A 20,890-nucleotide genomic window follows, 5' to 3' on the forward strand; every position below is an offset into this window, starting at 1 on the left:
GCGGCACCCCTCTTCCCTTTCGTATCTCTATCTCCACCCCGCCTGCGAATCTTGCGCAACGCCGTTCAGGACATCCGAAGAGTCGCCCGGCTCCGCCCCCGGGCTCGTGCGCAGGCGCAGGAGCCGCCGGACGCCCTTGGCCCTGCGAACAGCTGGGCGGGTCACAGCTGGAGGACTGCGCAGGTGGTGAGTGCCTTTTAACCCGAAGGGCGAAGGCGGGTGGGCGGCTGTGTTCACACCGGGTGGGGGCCTCCCAGACTCCCAGGACCTTGGTTTACTGATGGGCAGCTGTAACGTGCAGCCTGCAGCCCTCGAGATAGGCTGGAGTACTACAGCTCCCATCATCCACAGACCAGCCTGGCTAGCCGTGCTGACTGCTGAATAGGAAGCCTCTGATTACCGCCGTAGGAATTAGCTGGGTTCAGTGGCATATATATAACTGAACCCAAGGCAGGCGCTCAATTGCTTACACAGCACTCCTTTTTGCCTAAAACAACCCTGTGAGGTTGGCTAGGGAAACCCAGAAGGACTGGGCCGAAGTCCCCCAGGGACTCGAACCTGAGTCTGCCTGCTCTCGGGGCGGCCTCTTCGCCACTACCCCACCTCCCTCTGGTTAGGGCAGGTCACCTCCTTGCGGTAACTTTTCCCTATAACTTTTTATGCCTTTTCCAGCCAATCCTTTTTTCCTTTCACTGAGCCGTGGTTGTTTTTCTCTGCCAATTCCTCTGCGCTCTTGCCCGGGAAGATCCTTTCCTCGTGAACCTGGACTCTGCTCTCCCACTTCCACCTTTGCCTCTTTCATGCACTGGCAGCTGTTTGGATTTTTCCAGCTGCCCGTTGGATTCGTGGCCCAAGGCTTCTCGCTCAGCTCCTGGAAAGCGTTGGCCTTTGGTACAAACCATCGCCGCCCGGAGTTGGGGCAGCCTATCAGCTTAATAAATAATTATAAATTTAAGTATTATTATCATTGATCCATAAACCTATGTTTCATAAGGCTGGAATATAGTTTTTTTTTCCTTCCATACCAGCTAATCCAGTTTTGAAATCCCCCTGCTGAGAGATTGGGTTCAAGAGAAATTGGATTATCTAAGTATATGATGTCAGCCCCATAATCTCTACCTGTCCCTCACGGTCTGACACGAGTCAACGAGCTCTGAGTCCCATTGATTAAACAATGTCACCTGGTGGGACCCAGGAGGTGGGCCTTCTCTGTCAAGACACCTGTGGGACACCATTCCCCCAAGATTCATCTGCCCCCCAACCTTATCTTAATGGAGCCTTTAAAACCTTGGTCTGTTCGCAGGTTCTGGGGTAGAGTCTGTGATGGATCCCCTTCTGTGATCTGGTTTTGTTTTGTTTTTTTAATGATTGTTGTTGTTTTGCACCCAAATTTTTGATGATTTTATGCGTGTGTGTGTTTTGGTGTATCTTGGTATATTTTCCAAGTTGCCGGGAGTCATAACAGATTGGGGCAGCTTATACGTTTCATAAATGAATAAATGTTCACAAAATGTGATGCAATAACATTAGTGGCCTAACAGTAGGAATAATGATAATATTAAAGACACAAATCACTGAAGTCAATACTCTGTGGATTAAACTGTGCTATTCATTTGGAGCAATGGGTTTAATGATTTTTTAAAATGTATTTATTTGCTTGAATTCGTCACTTTTCTTACTTGGGACTGACTCATTGAAAACAACCACTCAGTTGTCCACTCCTATTAAATTTAGGCAAGAATGTAGTGATCCTGTACTGTACTATACTATCTCTTCTGTACTGTTGCCAAGAAAACTGTATAACATCTCTGTGAAGTCACCAAGGGTGAAAGAAGGCTATTTTTGATTAACTAAAGTAAAATGCCATTCAATGATTTAATCACAGTGGTGGAGAAACAGGCTGGTGTTTAATTGAAAGAAATTAATTGAGTCTGAGAGGGTGATTTTTACCAATCAATAAGTAATAGACAACTGTTCAGATCTCATTACGCAGCTAATATTCAAATGATTGTTCTTCAGGTAACTATGCCAGTCCATATGAATAAAACGGACATATGTCTCAACTGTCAACATGGCCAACCCTCTCAGATATGAAGTGTTGAATCTTTACAAAAACGTAAGTTCTAAGGAGTAACCCAGCCTTCTCCACTGGGTGACCTCCGGATGTGTTGGACTTCCATTCCTATAATCCCCATCCAGAGGGGAGTTTATGTCCAACAATTTGAACAGCACCTGGATAGGCCAGGCGGAGTAACTGGACCTACATAAAAACTGTTGAATGTGTAATGCTCAACGTTTTGTTGTGTTTTGAAGCTGCTGTATCTTGGGAAAGACTACCCCAAAGGGGCTGACTACTTTCGAACCCGACTCAAGGCAGCCTTCCTAAAAAACAAGGAAGTGAAGGATCCCGAACAAATCAAGCAACTGATTGCCCGAGGGGAGTTTGTCATTAAAGAATTGGAGGCGTTGTACTTCCTCCGAAAATACAGAGCTCTGAAACAACGTTACTATGAAGACAGTTGACCGCCAATCAGTCGTAAAATCTGAAAGGCATGTGTAGCCCATAGGTTCAATCCTTCAGGATCAGCCTGTAATAGCAATAATAAAATCTGTTGAATGACGTATTCATTCATTCATTCATTCATTCATTCATTCATTCATTCATTCATTCATTCATTCTGCAGAAAATCAGTGGTTGAAAGCAAAGGCAGACGGGCGTTTGCTGCCATCAGGGTCTGTGATGGCTATTCATTTAGATAGATTTAAAACTATTAAATATAGATGGATTTAAAACTAGATGTAAGACTGGAGAACTAATAGTCTTCCTGGAAGCTCATTACCCCAGCATCACGGGCAGAATGTCTTCAATGCCATCTCCTGGGAGTAACTGGATGAGGGCTATCACCATCTTCTCTGTGAACTTCTTGAAAGTATCTGGCTGGTCTACAAGTGACCCAGAATGTTGGAAGAGAAGTCATAGGTCCAATCCAGCCTCAGGCCTTTTTTGTTTAATATTCCCATAATTAGATTCCTTCAGGAGTTCATCAATTCTCCAATCTGTGTCCTCAAACCACTATTTCAGGAGTTGGTAGCAGGATCTACAAATGCTTATTGCACCCTGAACACCTCACCCCACCTATCCCCAAAGCAACCCAGTACTCTGTCATCTATTAACAATTATTGACCCCCCACAAAAAACCCCAAACTCATCTACCCCCTTTACTTCTTCATAATTGGCTATAAATTAAATAAACATGGTACTCACCATACTTTTGACTTAATATTTAACAGTGACCCAGATTTTTTTCACTTTCTGTTTTTACTTTCTACACTTCTTTTCTTTTGCTAACCAAGTGATTCATGTACATCAGTGTTTCTCAACCTCTGCTGGCTGGGGATTTCTGGGAGTTGAAGTCCACCCATCTTAAAGTTACTGAGGTTGAGAAACGCTGCACTAAACCCCCTTTCCCCAAATTGGTTACAGTAATTTTTTCCATTCTGGGAGCTGAAGTCCACACATCTTCAAGTTGCCAAGTTTGAAAAACGCTGGTCTACATAAATAAATGAGTTGGTGTTGCAGTCTCTTTTTCAATTCCTGCTCTCACCTTTCCCAGTTTTGTCATTCATATAAGACACTGGGAAGTTTCTCTGCATAGGCTCCACCGTGGGACATGTGAGCAGGAAGAGGAGTTTGGACAGAGGAGTCGTCAACTTCATGAGCCCAGCTGCATCCCCCAGGAATGCATTGGGGACATTTGTCACATTTTTTTGCTGCATCCTCTGGCTAGGTCCAGCCTCATTTAAAACTTGACCTTTCTTTCGATGGCTTGTCACTTATGGCAAAATCGGTCTCCTTCAGTTCAATTTTTAGACCAGTGTTTCTCAACCTTGGCAATTTTAAGATGCGTGGACTTCAACTCCCAGAATTCCCCAGCCAGCCATGGAATTAGTTTATCATATTCCATTGGGTTGAAAAGAGTAAAAAAAGCCAGAATCAAAGCAAGCAATACCACCTTTGGGAGAAAATGAAAGTGGGAGGAGGGAGGAGAACAGTAATATCAGCAACTGGCTGGGATTTACATTAATAGTTGAATTGTAGGGTTTGCTGCCATCCGATGTGACAACAGGCATTTTAGAATGTAAGAACATAAGCAGTGGCCTCCTTGGATTGGACTCCTGGCCCATCCAGTCCAGCAGTCTGTTCTCACAGTGCCCAACCAACTGCACAAGGACGCCCATTGGTCTTCCAGTAGATGGTCTTCAGATGGTCTGCCATCAAGGCTAAGAGCCCTTCCACGAATTGGTCCATCCCTTTTTTAAAGTCAGCCAAGCCGGTAGCCAACACCCCACCTCATGATAGTGAATTTCAAAGTTTAATGATGTGTAAAACTAATTTGTTTTTCTGTCCTGATTCTTCCAGGATTCCGTTTCATTGGGTGACCTCTGGTTCTAGCATTTTGGAAAGGGGAGAATAGCTTCTCTTTGTCCACTTGATCCATGCCATGCATACTTTCATACACGTCAATCATTCACCTCCTTTCTAGGCAGGAAAGCCCCAAATGTTGCCCCCTTTCCTCACAGGGAAGCTGCTCCAACCCCTTGATCATCTTAGTTGCCCTCCTCTGAACCTTCTCTAGCTCCACTACATCCTTCTTGAGGGATGGCGACCAGAACTGCACACAATTTTCCAGATGTGGTCACGCCATTGATTTATATGAGGGCATTGCCCCTTTTCTTTTCAATACCATTTCTTATTATCCCTAACGTGCTATTGGTCATTTTTTAGTGGACGCACACTCTGTCAACACCTGCATTGAACTGTTCATCATTATACCAAGATCTCTTTCCTCGTTAGCCAGTGCTCCCTCTGATTCCATTTGTTTGTCTGAGTATTTTGGATTTTTGGCTCCAAAATGCATCAATTTACAATTGTTCATGTTGAATGACATCTGCCATTTTGATGTCCATGTGCAGAGATTCCTTTGGGGCTTTTCAGTGTCCCTTGTTTTCACCACTTTGAACAATGTAGCGTCATCAGCAAACTTGGCTATGCCGCTAGGCACGCTCAATTCCAGATCATTTATAAATACATTAAAAAGCACCGGTCCTAGGGGACCCCACTAGTTACATCCCTCCATTATGTGAAATGTCCATCTACTCTTTGTTCTCTATTCTTTAGGCAGTTGCTTATCCATAAGGGGATCAGCGTTTTTATTCCATGGCTGTTAAGCTGATTGAGAGGTCTTTGATGTGGGACTTTATCAAAAGCTTTTCGAAAATCTAAGTAGATTTTAAGAGAGGACTGGACAAATTTATGAAGGACCTGATTTCATGACCTGTAAAAGGGAAGTAGAAAAGAAAGAAAGAAGATATAAAGTAGTTTCTGATCTTCCTTACAGCAGTTGTAAGCACAATTATAAATTTACCTCTTGCTCTATGGTTACAACATGGCTCTCTTTTTTCTGTAATCTATTCTGTCTAATCATCAAAACCATACATCTTAGTTCATTTCTTTCTGTTTCATGCAAAAAGCCTACAAGGGGTTTCCAGTCAGCAATAAATGTAGACATTGTCTTTTCTTTGATCAAAGAAGTCAGTTTAGCCATCTCAGCAAGTTCCATCATCTTAAGAGGTTTTGCTTCTGAGGAAGAAGAAACAAGAAAGACACAGAAACTCTTTCCATTTTTATTAAGTACAATGAGAGCAATATTGTTCGTGACAAGTAGTTTTCATAGCACTTCACAGCACGTGCTGCTAATAAAACTTTTGCAAAGATTTAAGCAAACAGTGGTTGTTCTTTAAACGCTTACACCCGTGACCAATAACCCAAGGTCACGTGGCCAAAATAAAATGAAGGCAAAACCCTTACATCATTCCATTGTTCTGCCTCAACACCCAAAAAATAAAAATAAAAAATAAAAGCACAACGTACAAAACATGTATGTTTTAGTTTATACTATACAAAAATAGTTAAAATATATTCTAGGTAAACACACTGCATTTTAAGAAATTTGGCATCTGAGATAAAGAGGAGGGGGTGAGACAGAGATTTCATTTGCAAAAGGAAACCACAACAAAAGAATTCAATTATTAAGGTTAAATGGATTTAGGAGAGATGCAGCAAAGACTGAAAGTGGGTGTTCGTTTCAATATTGTCTTTTATAATGAAATCAATATGAAACTTTTACCACTTTAGACTTTGTGAACTTATCTCCACACACACATTCCTTCCACTAAGCCAATGTTTCTCAACCTCAGCAACTTTAAGATGTATGGACTTCGACTCCCAGAATTCCCCAGCCAGTGTAGCTGGCTGGGGAATTCTGGGAGTTGAAGTCTATACGTCTTAAAGTTACTGAGGTTGAGAAACCCAGCATTAAACCCCCTTTTCCCAAATGGATTACAGTATTTTTTCCCCCAAAGTTAGTGAGTATTGCTGTGTCTGTGCTACAGATCCAAATGTAAAACACAGAAATGAATCTGCCGAAGTTTGTTGCTTAAGTCTGCATTTCTCCGTGCCGGCTTTGGAGATGGTAAACTCACCACCCAGCGAGTTTTCCTACATATTTTCATACACAGAGAAAGAATGTCTTGTAGTAATCATAATACCATTTCAAAACTGTATGTAACAATGGAGTTAAAACCAGGCCCAAGTAAAGTATAAACTGCATTTGGATACTGGATCTCTTGGCAATGTAAATCCTGCACATATGTTTGATGCTCCACTGAGAATGAGGGCTGAAGTAAAAGGGATTCAGAATCTGCTTAATTCAGTGGTAGTTCAACTAAGTGGGCATTTGTTAAATTTCATGCATAAAAACATAGCTTGTTTAAAAAGGATTTAAAGTAAAGCATAAGGCATTGATATCTGCTACATGGAAAACGGAGGGATTTGGATTTTTGCTACAATGACTTTACATGCATTTATTTTATTTGCTGACTAACTGCCCTTCCACAATAGTTAACAATTAATCAATTAACCCATTAAGCCACCCTGCACTCCCAACAGTTGCACTGGTATAGGAAACTGCAGCTTAAATAGATTGAGGCACCATAATAAAAGTGTTACCAATTCCCAGAATTCATCTGTCTGGCTGCATCAGGACCAGCAAGTTGTTGCATCAGCGGCAATAATCTCTATCGCCAGACTAATAACAATACAGCATCTGAACGCAATCAGATCTGTGGGAATCCTATTTTACCTGTACATACAACTTCGCAGGGCTGACTAATCGAACAGCTGCTTGGCAGAACCAGTTCATAGCCAGATGACTTCCATGCAACTCCTGTTGAAGGCAGTTCCTTCCTTATCTAAGCTAGCTTCAGGCTGGCTGCATTCCCACAGCACGGATGACTGACTGATCCCAAAACATCTGTTCACACAGTACAACAAATCATAAATCATAGGTCTGGGCAATGCTTCAGATTCAAATTTAAGATGATGTTTTGGAGCAGCCAAGGGCACCCCTATAAATAACCGGAGTGACAAATTAGCCAGCCATCTTCTTGATTAGCTTCTAAAGCCAGCCACTGGCTTGTTCTCACTCCACAAATCAAACTTTTGTGAACAGGAATAAAAGCAGAGATTGGGCAAATGGAAGCGGTCTCACCAGATCCCATTCTCAATGACATGTTAGAGAAGACCGCTCTTATTGCAAACAATTCATCTTAAAGGAGACCTTGCCACACTGGCTTTTGATGCCTACAGTAGAACTCCAAACTCGTGACAGGACCCCCCTCTTTTGAAAGCAAGCTCTGTCACTAAAAATAACAAGTATCAGTCCGTCGTGACTTAAGGAGAAATAATACATCGGGCCAAACTGCATTCCCTCCTAATCATTAAAAAATGAAAATGTTTTTTGTCGTAAAAAAAATAACTGGAAGAGCCTCACATTATCTATGGATGGAGATGAGAAGGTCAACACACAATCCGACACCCAAAATATATGATGTGGCTGAAACTCAGGGGCTGCAGAGAAGCGTTTGGACCTTGTACCTACAAATGATGTGGCAGCAGTGCAAAAAAAATTGGCCTTTAGCTTCTCAGGCAAAAGCCATTTCTATCATCTAAAAGGCCTTTCCTTCATTAACAAAAGAACGAATGGACGGAAGAAGCAGAATTCTCAAAATAAGCGGTGGTCCAATAACAGGATAAGCCAAAACTCCTGCAGGAATGAACTTTTGAGAAATGCTCAGATCATAAATATATGGCTCCCAGGCCTCACGACTGCCCCCACCTCTCCACGTCTGTTGCCTCACCTGACGTTACTTTCTTTGTTTTAAAAGATTTATTTTTACCAAAAAAATAAAAATAAAGAAATGGGAAGGTGATAATGCAAAGCACTGGCTTCCAGCATCACCTTTCTTTCAAAAAATGCTTTTAGGTGTTGTATCAGCCGCTGAAATATTCTTAAATGATAAAAGGGGTCAGCGACGCTTAACCTGATGTTCAGTTTGTTTCTGGTTTCACACCCATGCCATGAATGACGCACTAGCTTCACGGGCTGGATTCCCACAACACACCCACCAAAAAAACCCTAACCAAGGCTAATGATAATTAAACTCAGCATACTTTGTAAACGTGGCCACCAGATCTTTAACTGCTCTGGTTAAGCATGTTGGGTGAAGACAACTACAGTGTGATAGAATCCAGAATCTCTAGTGCTGGCCAGTTCTTAACAGACCTGATTTTTAAAGGAATGACCAGATGGGAGATATTCAGATGATTTGTTTCTCTGAAGGTTCACGTTTTAATCCATGTGGCTAAGAGGAATCTTCCTAGCGTTATCTTAGCAGCCTCCTCTTCTCCACATTTGAAAACAAGAATTCTTCCTATAAATGACTAAATCAGAATTGGTTCTCTAAGGCAGTGTTCCTCAACCTTGTCAACTTGAAGACGTGTGGACTTCAACTCCCAGAATTCCCCAGCCAGCCTTCTGGGAATTGAACTCCACACGTCTTCAAGTTGACAAAGTTGAGGAACACTGCTCTAAGGAACTCTGGATATCTATAAACTCCACTCAACTGGGATCTGATTACTCTGTCCTTATTTCTCTTCCCCCTATATCATACCAGATTGTGGACCATCATCCATGCTCTGCAGTGCTGCTCAGTTGGAGTCCTTCACCCCTACACCTCCAGCCCAAAGCTTTTCCTCCATTTATTGGGTTGCTTTGGCCATGGGAACTACTAAGAACTCACAAATGCTGGACTTCAAAAAATATCCTCCTAAACACATAAAGGACACATTCATGCAACACGCTCCCCTTGGTCACCATGCTAAACTCACTTTGTGGTTCACTTACTGCACTAAATAATAAACTACCCATACGGGCAAGATAGGCCCAATAGACTCAGCTACCAACACCGAATTGTTCACATGAATCAAGCTTAGCCTGTTGCTGCCAATGCAAATAGCCCATGTGTCCTGCATGAACATCATCGCTTCTTCTCTTTCTCGTGGTACCTGATATAGCTACTGATCCCTGTTACTCTCGTCTTCCGTTACAGGTTAGGTGGGTGCTGGAATAAGGAAGAGATGCACTTTTAAAATTTCATATATTTTAGAAGGGTGGAAAAGGGTTACTGTTGGAATAGCATGCAAGTCACAGGGATGGGATTTTCACAGTGTATATGGTCTTAGGGCAGGGTTCCTCAACCTCAGCAACTTTAAGATGGGTGGATTTCAACTCCCAGAATTCCCCAGCCAGTATGGCTGGCTGGGGATTTCTGGGAGTTGAAGTCCACCCATCTTAAAGTTGCTGAGGTTGAGGAACCCTGTCTTAGGGGACAGGTAATTAGTAGAGACAGCGGGGTTGTAAGATCATGCACCCCATGACATCTTCATGCAAGGTGCAAATTATGTCATTTGCATCAGTTACAGATGTGCAATGATGTCACAGAGTGCATGATGTCATTGTGGCTTCTACGTAATCCCTGTGGGGGTGTGGTTCAGTTTGGGTTTTGAGGTGCGTTCAGTCTTTCCTACAATTTACACACCTCTTTTACACTTACACTTGGTAGGAAACTGTACCTCTGTTTTTGGAATGACCATCACCACTTTTCAGGGACAGATTTCAGAAGATGGGAAGGCCCACCAAATGGGACTGAGGTGCTCTGAACGTCAATGGAACATTATATTCTGTGTGGGGATGGTGAGCCCGCCGTCCTGGGTGAGAGAAATTCCTCAGTTCATCCTTCCTACTCCTGGAGCAAGGAACATAATGCATAAAACTGAGCCCCACAAAAGAAAAATGGTTATCTGCTACCACAGCCGATGTTCAAGCCCCATCTAGCTCTAAGGCTGGTCCTCAAAAGTGCAGAGAAGTCTCAATGTTCTCAGGAAAAGCAACACAAAATAAAAACAAGCCATAAGACATTAGAAGGTTTTGTGTGCACCAAAAGACTCTGGAGAAGAACTTCCAGGAGGTTCTGTTGGTTTGTTCCACAAGCATTGCTAATTGTTGAAGAACCAGCCTTCCAGGATTACCAGCTTTCATTCACTGTCAATGAAAGTAAGCAATGAGAAAATATGGTTGGCAGGTTGAGAAAACAACGCGACGGAAGAGAAAGTAATGTTAAAAATGTTTGTTCTAATAATTTAGTGTGAATGGTACAAAAATGTGTCAGGTTTACTGAAGAACCCCTGAAGGGATGGATAGCATTTTTTTTTACACGATTATACATTTTGTCTTTGACTTCTTTTTCTTCTTTTTGCCATTTTTGCTCATCTTCTCTTTGTGCTTTCGGATTTCTCGAACTAATGTGTAGAAGGCATCGTCTACACCCTGCAAAGAGAAGATAGCACTTTTAGTTCCAAGTGATACTGGTTCGGCTATAGTTCCTTACGCCTGCACCCCAAAGTTTTAGCAAGTTTGCATCTTCTACTTCCTCTGAGAACTCAGTCTTGTTTGCTGAGTTTTACAGTCTTCTTCAGGTTCTCCTGAAGATCTTGAGAAACAATCCATTTTATAGAGCAGTTAACCCAACCTGGTACTATCTCAGTGGCTTGGCCTATAGCTTGAGAAATACCTTGTCAGCCTGGCATAAAGTGAGAAAGTTTATTGTATGTATAAATCTTCAGAGAGCAACTGGCTCGCTGACAAGAATCACAGGGTTACAAAGGGCCTCAGAGGACAGCTAATTCAAGACTGTGATCTGTTGGCTAATTCTGCAAGCAGGCTGGTTGAAGGACTACAGTCCAACATCTCTGAGGAGCACTGGGTTGGAGAGAGGTGGAGAACACAGGCCACCCACTCTTATAACATAGCATCACAAAAAAAGAATGAATTAGGCCAGGATCTGTAGGACAAATAATGAATAGTGATAGATCAAGTAAGGCAATGAAATGACAATCAAAGCAATGACAAAAGTCAAACACACACACAACTAAAATAGAAAATCCACAATACCTTGTTTAGTCTTGCAATGTAGCCACTCAACTGTCCCAGTAAGACTTTTCCATTACAATTCTTCCCTGAACTAGGCCCACAGGACTATCCTTTTAACATTCTCCATTCCAGGGTCCTATTCTTCAGATGTTATCCTTCATTCATTCATTCTCTCATTCATTCTCTCATTCATTCATTCCACTCATTTATCTTGTTAATTCACTACTAGGTTATGTGAGCAAAACCCACCCTCCATTCTCTTAATTTGTATTAAAGAACTGTGCTCGTATGTTTTGATCAACTTGTCCATGGCATGCCTGTTCTTCAGACTCCACCACCACTACTTTCTACTCCATCTGATCGTACAATCTCAAGAAACGTGTTGAGCCAAACCACTTCCAGCATACAAGGTCTCCTCCAACTATCTCCTTCATCCCAATATCTTCTTTTGGCATTTATTCCTATGGTATTTCTAGCTGCCTTAAACCATGATGGAAATGGCAGCCATCTTTCTAGAAGATGCCCCCTTCAGCATCTCCCAAGAACCACATCTGCCTTCCTTGCAAATTCACCCACTAAGCTAATCTTTTGCAGTACAATCCTTTACAATCCTTTACAAGATTCCTTTCTTTAAAGAAGTATATACTGTGGCAATAGCTTGCAATGTAACCCCAGGCCTCTCTGCTCAAGATTAATTCTCATGGGGTTCAATGGATCTACTCAGAAAACTGGGTAAAGGCGATGAGGTTTTAGAGACAGGTTTATAGAAACTGGGGTGAGATATGGAATGAAGAGATGTTTGGTTATATTTTAAGAGACAGTGATAAGCTGTAATGTTGACTATACTTGGTGGGGATGAAGGGGCAGGTTTCTTTTTCCAATTTTTCTTTTTTCTCTTTTCTTTTTCTGTACTTTTTTTAATTTCAATTTTTAAAAAATTTATTGTTTTATTTTGTAGCGGTATAAGTTTTATTTGTATAACATAATCTTTAATAAAATTATTACGAAGAGAAGAGAGAAGAGAAGAGAAGAGAAGAGAAGAGAAGAGAAGAGAAGAGAAGAGAAGAGAAGAGAAGAGAAGAGAAGAGAAGAGAAGAGAAGAGAGGCATCAATCTTATGGACACTTATTTTGGTGTCAACCCCATTTGAACCAAGGTCTCCCCAGTATTGGTCCTTCACTAAGATTGTTATATGTTGGCTTATTGCTGAAGAAGCAAGCATAAAACAGCACATCTTGGCTGAATTCCACCACACGCACGCCTAGATTAATTAAAAACCCGATGGCTTTGTACACATGATATACTATACTTGGCTCAGGTTTAGTAGCTTAGCCTGTTGTGTAAACCCAGCCCACTAGGTAATTTAGGATTCAGTGTATTGTAAAAACCCAGAAAATGGGTCACTCCAATAAGCCAGTTAAGTGTGTCATGTGAACCCAACTATTATGTACAACAGCAGCAACAAGAAGCTAGGATGAAATGTAGAGTTTATTGGCATGCATTTCTTAGATATTTTTCCCTTCTAAAAGAGAGAGAGGAAAAACAATATGGCTGTCTAAGATATAGAGAAACTAGGAACAAAGGATCTCATCATTTAATGAACCCTATAAGCCACAGCTAAATATTTCCAACTTTGATTCAACCAGATAATATCAAAAAGTTGACGTTTACATGCCAGGACAAGGATGGTGAGATATAATTTTCTTTGTTAACTCTTTGCACAAAACTTAAGTAAGACTCGTGTTCCGTCCCCGTACTTGGTGTGTGGACCACTCCCAAGGAACGCGTGATTCTCTCCAACTCATTCTCCCTGGCGCTACTTTTCCCCCATATTTTTTTAGTTTTCCCCCAAACAACTGTTTATGACTTTTTTTCGGTGACTCTGATCTCCCTGTGGCAAATTATGGGTGCTCCAACCGGGTGGTGCAACTCTAATTGTGGAAGTGATGCTGAAAGATGCAGAACCTGATTTGCAACATCTTTCCTCACCTTTTCCTTTGACTTCAGGATTTAAAAGGATGTGCAGGTGGGAAATCCATGGTGGTGGCTTTCCCTGCCCTCTGAAGCTCTTTTGCGCAACATGCCTTCAGAGAGGTGCAGCTGTGAATCCCACACCCTTTGTTTTGAAATCTCCATAGCTCTGGGGCTGCACATGGAGTTACAGTACTAGTTAAACAACTTGATTCTGCAGTGTGAAAGGAGAAGAAACCAAAATGATGGGATTCTCCTGGGAAAATAAATTGGAGCTTAACTGCCTGCACAATTCTTGCTTTTTTAAAGCTATCTGAAACTCAGCATGATCTACTACCACTTCTCTTGCAATTTCAATACTGTAGGCAGCATACAGGTAGTCCTCATTTAGTGATCACAATGGGACTGGCAACTCGGTCATTAAGCAAAGCAGTCACTAAGTGAAACTGTACCTGTGCTTATGATCTGACTTCAGCTTTCCTTTGCTTTACAGACCTGTGAAGGTCATAAATGTGAGGATTCATCATAAAGTTACTTTTTCATCACTGTCATAACTGCAACCAGTCACTGTGCAAGGCAGTCACTAAACGAGGACTACCTGTACACACTTGCAGGCAAAACATATGTTACATTGGGCAGTGTTTTAGAAACCTGGCTGAACAAAGACCCAATCAGGACTCAGCTGCTCAGACTACCCAACCAGAACCCAGCACAAACAAAAAACCAATCAGGAGTCACCACTCCAAAAATGTTTGATTGGAGAAAAGACAATATCTACATTTATTGGTGACTGGAAACCCCTTATGGACTTCTTGCATAAAAAAGATAAAGATGAACTTATGATTTATGGTTTTGATGATTAGACAGGATAGATTATAGAAAGAAGAGGGTCATGATGTAACTTAAGAGAGAGAGGCCAATTTATAATTGTCCTTATAACTGCTATAAAGAAAATTGGAAGCCACTTATATATTTTTTTTTCCTTTTTCTATTGTTCTTCTACTTTTTTCTTTCCAACTTTTAGCTTTAGCTTTTCCTTTTTCATCTCCCATTCTCATTCTCATTCTTCTTTTTTGTTCTATGTTAGTTTGTATCAGTTCTTACTGTTGTTGTTAAAACTTTCAAATATAAATATATAGGAATCAGCACTCCAGAAATGACCAATCAGAAGCCAGCATGAACAAAGGACCAGTCAGGAACCAATACCACCAAAATAATTAATCAGGATCAGACACAAAGAACCAATCAGAGACCAACCTGCACCAATCAGAAACCAGCTGAGCTCAAGGTCAATCAGAAGTCAGGACACCTGGCTATAAAGACAGGAGCCCAGTCAGTCCCAGCTCAGTTGCCTGTGGTCTGCATGGCAGGCCATGTTGCCTCTGAAGATGCCAGCCACAGCTGCCTGTGAAATGTCAGGAAATCTGTTCTTGAGACTGCAGTCACTAAACCCTGAAGCCCAACAGATACCGGCCATGAAAGCCTACACCAAAACAGATGATAATCTATATTTTCCAGCAATTGTTATTTTGCTCACTTAGAATTCTATGCAGTGGTATCTGGTACAAAGTAAAAAAGCAAGGAGTCCCTTGAATCAAGTCCAATGCCTGGTAAATACATGGCATTTTCTTGGCAACAGTAGGGAAGTAGATTGCCACTGCCTTCTTCCAGAAGGCTTTTTCAATTTCCCAGTCCAGCCTACAGGACTGGGGTTTCCTGGTGGTCTCCCATCCATGCATGAACTTGGCCTGACTTTGCTTAGTCTGAGATCAGCCAAGGCTAGCTAAATGTTGCCCTCTTCTGTAGGCAATTGGCGACATCACCGCATTTTCAATTACCAGCATGGCTGGCTGGGGAATTCTGGGAGTTGAAGTCCACACATCTTAAAGTTGTCAAGGTTGAGAAACACTGAACTAGACACAAAGTTGTGCAGTAGAATGAAGCATGTAGAGTTACTGGAAGATAAGGATGGGTGAAAATTGCCTGAACATGGTTCAGATCCAAACATATGGTCCAGGTTTTTAGGGAGCATCAACCTGGTCATTGGAGGAAGGAGAATTCCTATAAGCTTTGGTGTTGTGGAGAAGACTTCCAAAGAAGTTAGGAGAGTTAATTACAATAAAAATGAAAAAAAAATCAAAATCAAGGAGACACATAGAAGTTTAACACCTAATAAAATAAGATACTCACTTTCATCAACTGCCAGCAAGAAAGGTTCATGGTATTCTCTAAAGTCAAGGTCCCAAATAATTGCAATGGTTAAGTGTGCCACGTGAAGTCAAGAAATACAACAGCTGGAGTGCCCAAGTTGCTTGGAGCCTTCATTCATGAAGTACCAGGCAAATGCCAGGCAAATTCATGTCGGGCAAATTCATGAAGTACCATAAAAGATACTTAATCATTGTGATAACTAACTTCTAGTTATCTTTTACGGTACTTCATGAATTTCAGGGAATGGGGAGATAAAGGAGGAAAAAAAAAGACATCTTCTCAGTGAACAGTTGCATCATGTTTTACTACAGAGGCCACAGGCAGGGGCCAACTAGGTTTTTCTGTTTTGTGCCCCCCTCTGCCCAAATAATTACCAACGTGTCTCAAGACTTTGGCAATTGTGAACACGCTTTGCAAAATCACTGAGATCTCACAGAAGAACATCAACTTCTTATGAAACTCTGTGACCTCAGAAAATTTTGGAAAACAAAATTATCTCAGTTTCTTTGACCCCAGGCAGATTTTGGAGGAGAGGCAGTTGATCCATCATAGTACACAATTAAGTTCCTTCAACCGTGTTGGACTACAATTCCCAACATCCCCAGATCTGCTGGGAATGGGCAATGGGAGCCCCAGCCTGACACAGGGAGAACCGAAAGCTTCACACAGCAAAACTTTAAAAGAATCCAATCAGCTGGTACTTACATTCATTCTGAAATTAGGGGAATCATCAGAGAGAAGTTGGAAGTTAGATTTGATTCGTTCTGGTGATCACATTTTTTTCTCCTGTCAATTGCTTAGGTTTTTTTTTTTCCTTGAACAAAAATGAAACTTACCCGGTTACATTAAAAGGCATTTTTTAATTTTCACACACCCAGGAGTCTTTTCTTCTGTGCTGACTTTTCTCAATCTGTACTGCCGAATCTCTCGCACCAAGGTATAGAAAGCATCTTCCACTCTCTGTGTTGTAAGACACAACTCCTTTAGAGTCGGTTTCTGTTAAGCAGGTGGGTGAAGCGGGGTCTCGCCCAAGAGTCAGGAGAAAGTGGAAACTGGCAGCTAGGCTTTGGAGAAAAGTAGGGGGGAGGGGTCTCCAGTCCTTCCTGGTGGAAATCTTGGGGTACAATCCTGCATTCATCATGGCTAATGGCAAAATGTATCAATTTTCAAAGAAGCCATCTTCCATACATTGGAATCCTTCAGATATGCTGGGTCCACAACACATCTAGGTTCTACAGATTTTAGCTTAGCATCTCATGTTAAGCTATTGTGTAATTAATGTTTGGAATGAACTCAGCCAGTATGGTTTGTTAAGCAGGGGGTATGGTTCAGTGCAGTGTGGAAACTCAGGCACTGTGGCTGTTTCAAGGATGAAAGCCAGCCTTGGCTTGCAGCCACAAGTGAATCCAGCCAGATTTATTATTTATTTGCCTAGGTCCAGTGTCCAGAGACAGTGACGATTTAAGAGCTAAATCAAGTGGTCTTAAACCCTTTCCCCTTCAGGAGCCATTTCGGCATCAAATCATTAGACAAGGGTTTCTGGTCCATAACCAATTATTCTGGGCAAACATCTACTCAATCTGAGCCCTTCACCTTAACTCTGTATGGCCCCAGAATACACCTTCCTCCTCATAGCTTAACACTTTAGAGAAAGGGGAAACTGCTATCTGTCTTTCATATAAACTCATCTCCCCTCTTCATTTCATCTGAAGAACCTGAGAAAATCTTTGGAAAGGCCCTGAGCTAAGCTCCTGTAGATGTTCCATCACAAAGCTCCAAACATTTTCCATAAATTTTGTCATGGCAGAGACACCTTGATTGATCCCCTTTGATCACCATCACAATGCCACGTGCATTCCAGATCATAACACCCTTTTGAAGCCTCCCGTAAGAAATGGGGTATGTGGTTAATTCCGCTGGCTATGTACCCCTCAATTCAGGGCAGCTGTCTCTTTGCTTCTATCCCAACGCCTGAAGACAGGAGCTGTGATTCTTTCAGCAGTGCAGACAGATCAAGAAAGAGATCCATGGCCTTGACATGGCCACCACCGTGGAGGAAAGCCAAGCAACCATTGGAGAACTGCCCACTGGGGCAAAGTCCTTCACCACTAGGGGAGGAGAAAGAGGAAGATCTGGAGAAAGGCCTTTAAAGAGCCACCCACCACAGGAAGACATTTAAATAAGTGGTTGAAACTTTGCTATCTTTGCAGGAAATGCTCAAGTAACTACACTGTGATAGGTCAGTAGCAATATACTGTATGTTTATATACACACACATCCTTGAAGTCATGTCATCTGATGGGACCTAGGAGGCATGCTTTTTCCATTGCAGCATTGCTCTCTGGACTGGTCTTCTCCCGACACACATAACATATGGTTAGCCCCAACTCTGTTGGCTTTTAGAAAGGCATTAAAAACTTGGTTCTTTTCTCAACATTGGGGCCAGGATGATAGGAATTCCAGGAGACGTGAGATATTGTGGCATATTGTGGGTTCCCGATTGCCTATTAATTGCAGTCGTCGTGATTTTGACTGTAATTATATTTTTTCTTTTTAATGTATGCTGCCCAGAGTCACATTTGTCTGCATTGGGCCACCATATAAATTCTCAAATCTCATAAATAAACAACCAAGGATTTCTGACTGCCAAGAGCTTGCTCACTGCAGAACCCATGGTGGTGATCTGCGATTCTATCCCTCTTCCAATTACACTGCTAAAATGAAAATTTAGAAAGGCCTGGAGCTAGCCACGGAACACAAATCTGTGCAAGAGCTAGTGCTCAGAACATGTTTTGAGGCTGAGAATTCTTCAGACCTCAGGATCTCCCCTGAAGATAGTAATGGCAAAGCACTTCTGCATTGTGGCTGACAAAGGTCTATGGATGAGGTCCAGCTTAACTTGAGGGAGTCTTTGCTTTACAACTGCATTTGCTTAACTTGGTTACAGGATTAACCCCTTTTCTAGGTTTGCATGATATCCTTATCTGTAAACTAGCTTAATGGTTTAGATTCACACAACATGCTAACCCTACTGTCCCACCCCCAGGAGTGGTACACCTGCAGCCGTCCAATGTTGAACTGGCCTTGTTCAGCGCGTTTGGACGAATGCAACCTGTCATCCCAGTTGACAGACCATCTGGTTCAAAACAACCATATCCAACAAGCACAAGACCTATCAGCTCCACTTTTAAGGAGATCTCAATAACTTCAGAACAATGTCCAGGGAACTCTCATTCCCCATGGAAGCCCACCGCTTCTGCCTTGTTTATACAGCTATTAGCTCCATATCTGCTTCAAACTCTTATACGCTCAGTCAGAATCTTCTCCCAACGTGAGCGAGGCCAGGACAACAGCTAAATCTATCTGAACTGAACCAAAATCAAATTAATAGAGAAATATTACAGTTGATCTACCCACTCCCCAGGAAGTTAATTTCTCCATTTCTTTTAGGTGAAGAATTAGAAGCCAGTAGCAAAGTTTGAAAAAGTCTGAGGCTTTTATCCAAGATTTTATTGAATGGGGAGAGCTGAATTAACTCAACAGGCCTAGTTATGCCCCATTCTCTGGGCCAGAGACTTTTTCCTCAGTTCTCATACCTAGCTATCATCCTGCCCGTGACTTCCACTGCCTTAGTCTCCCTCCCCAAATCCCAAAGCTGTTTCTTGCTTTCCCTGCAAGAGATTTCCTGTACCTACCCCTCTGGAAACTATTTTCCAGAAAGGATCTCACCCCAAAAAAACTCCATAACAAGTTAAGTGTTTCAAAATAAGATTTCCACATTGCGAGAGGCACTGAATGGGCTATAAGAAGGAGATGACCTTATGGATGAGAAAGCCTGCTAAATAACTGGTTGTGAAAATGCTTTTTTCCTATTTTTCTTCCTACATTTTGTCAACTCTCCCTTTCTGTCTATCCATTCTTGCCTTTATCCTTCTAGATAAACACAGGGTAAACTCAATTAGGAACCTCTACACCAAACAGGCACTCGGTCAATTGGATCTCTCGAACCACGTCAGTTTTCCAGTCTTTCCGTCACGACAACCCCTAATTTCATCTCTCTGGGGGCACCTGGACAAACTTCAGCATGCTTTTTCTTTTAAATCACCTTGCTGAGACGTGTCTATATTCATTCCATGTGGACTTAATTCCTTTTCTTCTCCCCATTCACAAAATGTTTAGGATGCTGCATCCTAAAAAGTTGGATCGCAAACTATCAAATCATGGCTGTTGCTGTCCAATAGGAATTTGGGGAAGAGGACACACTTTTTAAAATTCTATGTTCTAGAAGGGCAGACAAGGATTACAATGGTTAAGACAATGATGGTCTGCAAATGAGAGGAGGATAATTCTGAAAATCAAGATACTGTGGTACCTCGGTTTACGAACTTAATTCGTTCCGTGACTCTGGTCGCGACCCAAAGCAAATTTCCACATAAGGTTCAGTGTAATTACCGTTAATCTGTTCTGGCGTGGAGGACAGGGAGGCGGCTATTGCTTGGAGGGAGAGTCCCCCTCCCTACAACCACGTGTCAGGGGCGGAAAAATGGCTGCGGACCACGTGTCAGGGGCGGAAAAATGGCCGCGGACCGTGTCATGGGAGGGAAAATTGTCGCATATCCTGCTCGTACCCTGAGGCGGAGTTCGCAAACCGAAGCAAAATTTTGCAGCCAGAGCTGGTTGTAACCCTAAAAGTTCGTTAACAGAAGCGTTTGTAATCCGAGGTTCCACTGTACTACAGAGAGAGAAGTTAGACAAATCCTTTGCCTTCTCTCCTTGATGTCAGTCATAAATAGCCCGTGGGCCCTGCTCAGGGCCACTCATGCCTGCCACCTCCTGACTGGACTACTGTACATGGGGCTGCCTTTGAAAAACACTTGGAAGCTTCAACTGGTCCAAAATGCAGCTGGTCCAAGTACAATCCTGGGTGCACCAAAGCATATCTGTGTTACACAGCTACTATGCAAGTTGCACCGGCTTCCAGTATGCTTCTGAATGCAATTCAAGGTGCTGATTATCCCCTTGAGAGCCCTACATGGCACAGGGCCAGGCTACTTATGGGACCATCTATCTCTGAGGGTGTCTACCTCTTCCCCTAGATCTGACAAGGTGTGAATGCTCCAGGTCTCCTCTATTAAACCATGTCATCTTTCAGGACTGTAATGTGCCTCCTTCATCCCAGTGGCCTATGGAAATGGCCTTGCCCCTGAGATCCAGATGGCTCCAACCCTTGTGGCCTTCTGGGAGGCTGTTAAGACCTGACTTGTTCCCTAGGCGTTCGACCACTATTATTGGTGAGTTTGTTATATAGTGCCTTGGTTA

The 20,890-nt window shown here is 42.3% G+C and overlaps 2 protein-coding genes across 6 annotated transcripts in view; one reads left to right on the forward strand and one right to left on the reverse strand.

Annotated features, from left to right (window-relative positions):
• The first annotated feature begins 35 nt into the window (after positions 1–35).
• Positions 36–2,620, forward strand: ETFRF1 (electron transfer flavoprotein regulatory factor 1). The gene is made up of 3 exons (XM_007427381.3): positions 36–186; positions 2,020–2,116; positions 2,314–2,620. Exons 2-3 carry the CDS (start codon positions 2,072–2,074, stop codon positions 2,521–2,523), a joined length of 255 nt encoding a protein of 84 aa, XP_007427443.1. The 5' UTR covers positions 36–186; positions 2,020–2,071; the 3' UTR covers positions 2,524–2,620.
• Positions 2,621–5,663: 3,043 nt separating this feature from the next.
• The window catches only part of KRAS (KRas proto-oncogene, GTPase), a 44,721-nt gene continuing 29,494 nt past the window's right edge, over positions 5,664–20,890 (reverse strand). For 3 of the 5 annotated variants that reach the window (XM_007427382.4, XM_088141365.1, XM_025166169.2), the window contains exons 5-6: positions 16,408–16,531; positions 5,664–10,787 (exon numbers count right to left, since the gene is read on the reverse strand). In XM_007427382.4, coding sequence (XP_007427444.1) covers positions 16,412–16,531 — 120 coding nt within the window. In that variant the 3' untranslated portion in view covers positions 5,664–10,787; positions 16,408–16,411. Of the gene's footprint in view, positions 10,788–14,811; positions 14,813–16,407; positions 16,532–20,890 lie in introns of all 5 variants that reach the window. The other 2 variants (XM_088141367.1, XM_088141366.1) reach the window with 2 other exon arrangements.

The sequence above is a fragment of the Python bivittatus genome, unplaced genomic scaffold (assembly GCF_059951505.1).
Source record: "Python bivittatus isolate LINGU-HERP-01145 unplaced genomic scaffold, Pbiv_v1 ctg000330_np1212, whole genome shotgun sequence".
In the NCBI taxonomy this organism is placed as follows: Eukaryota; Metazoa; Chordata; class Lepidosauria; order Squamata; family Pythonidae; genus Python; species Python bivittatus.

What these genes read in the sequence shown, in the direction of transcription:
- ETFRF1 (XM_007427381.3), top strand. Translation starts at nt 2,072, where the DNA reads ATGGCCAACCCTCTCAGATATGAAGTGTTGAATCTTTACAAAAAC. An exon ending in TGTTGAATCTTTACAAAAAC is followed by an intron (nt 2,117 to 2,313) that starts GTAAGTTCTAAG and finishes TGTGTTTTGAAG; the next exon opens with CTGCTGTATCTTGGGAAAGA.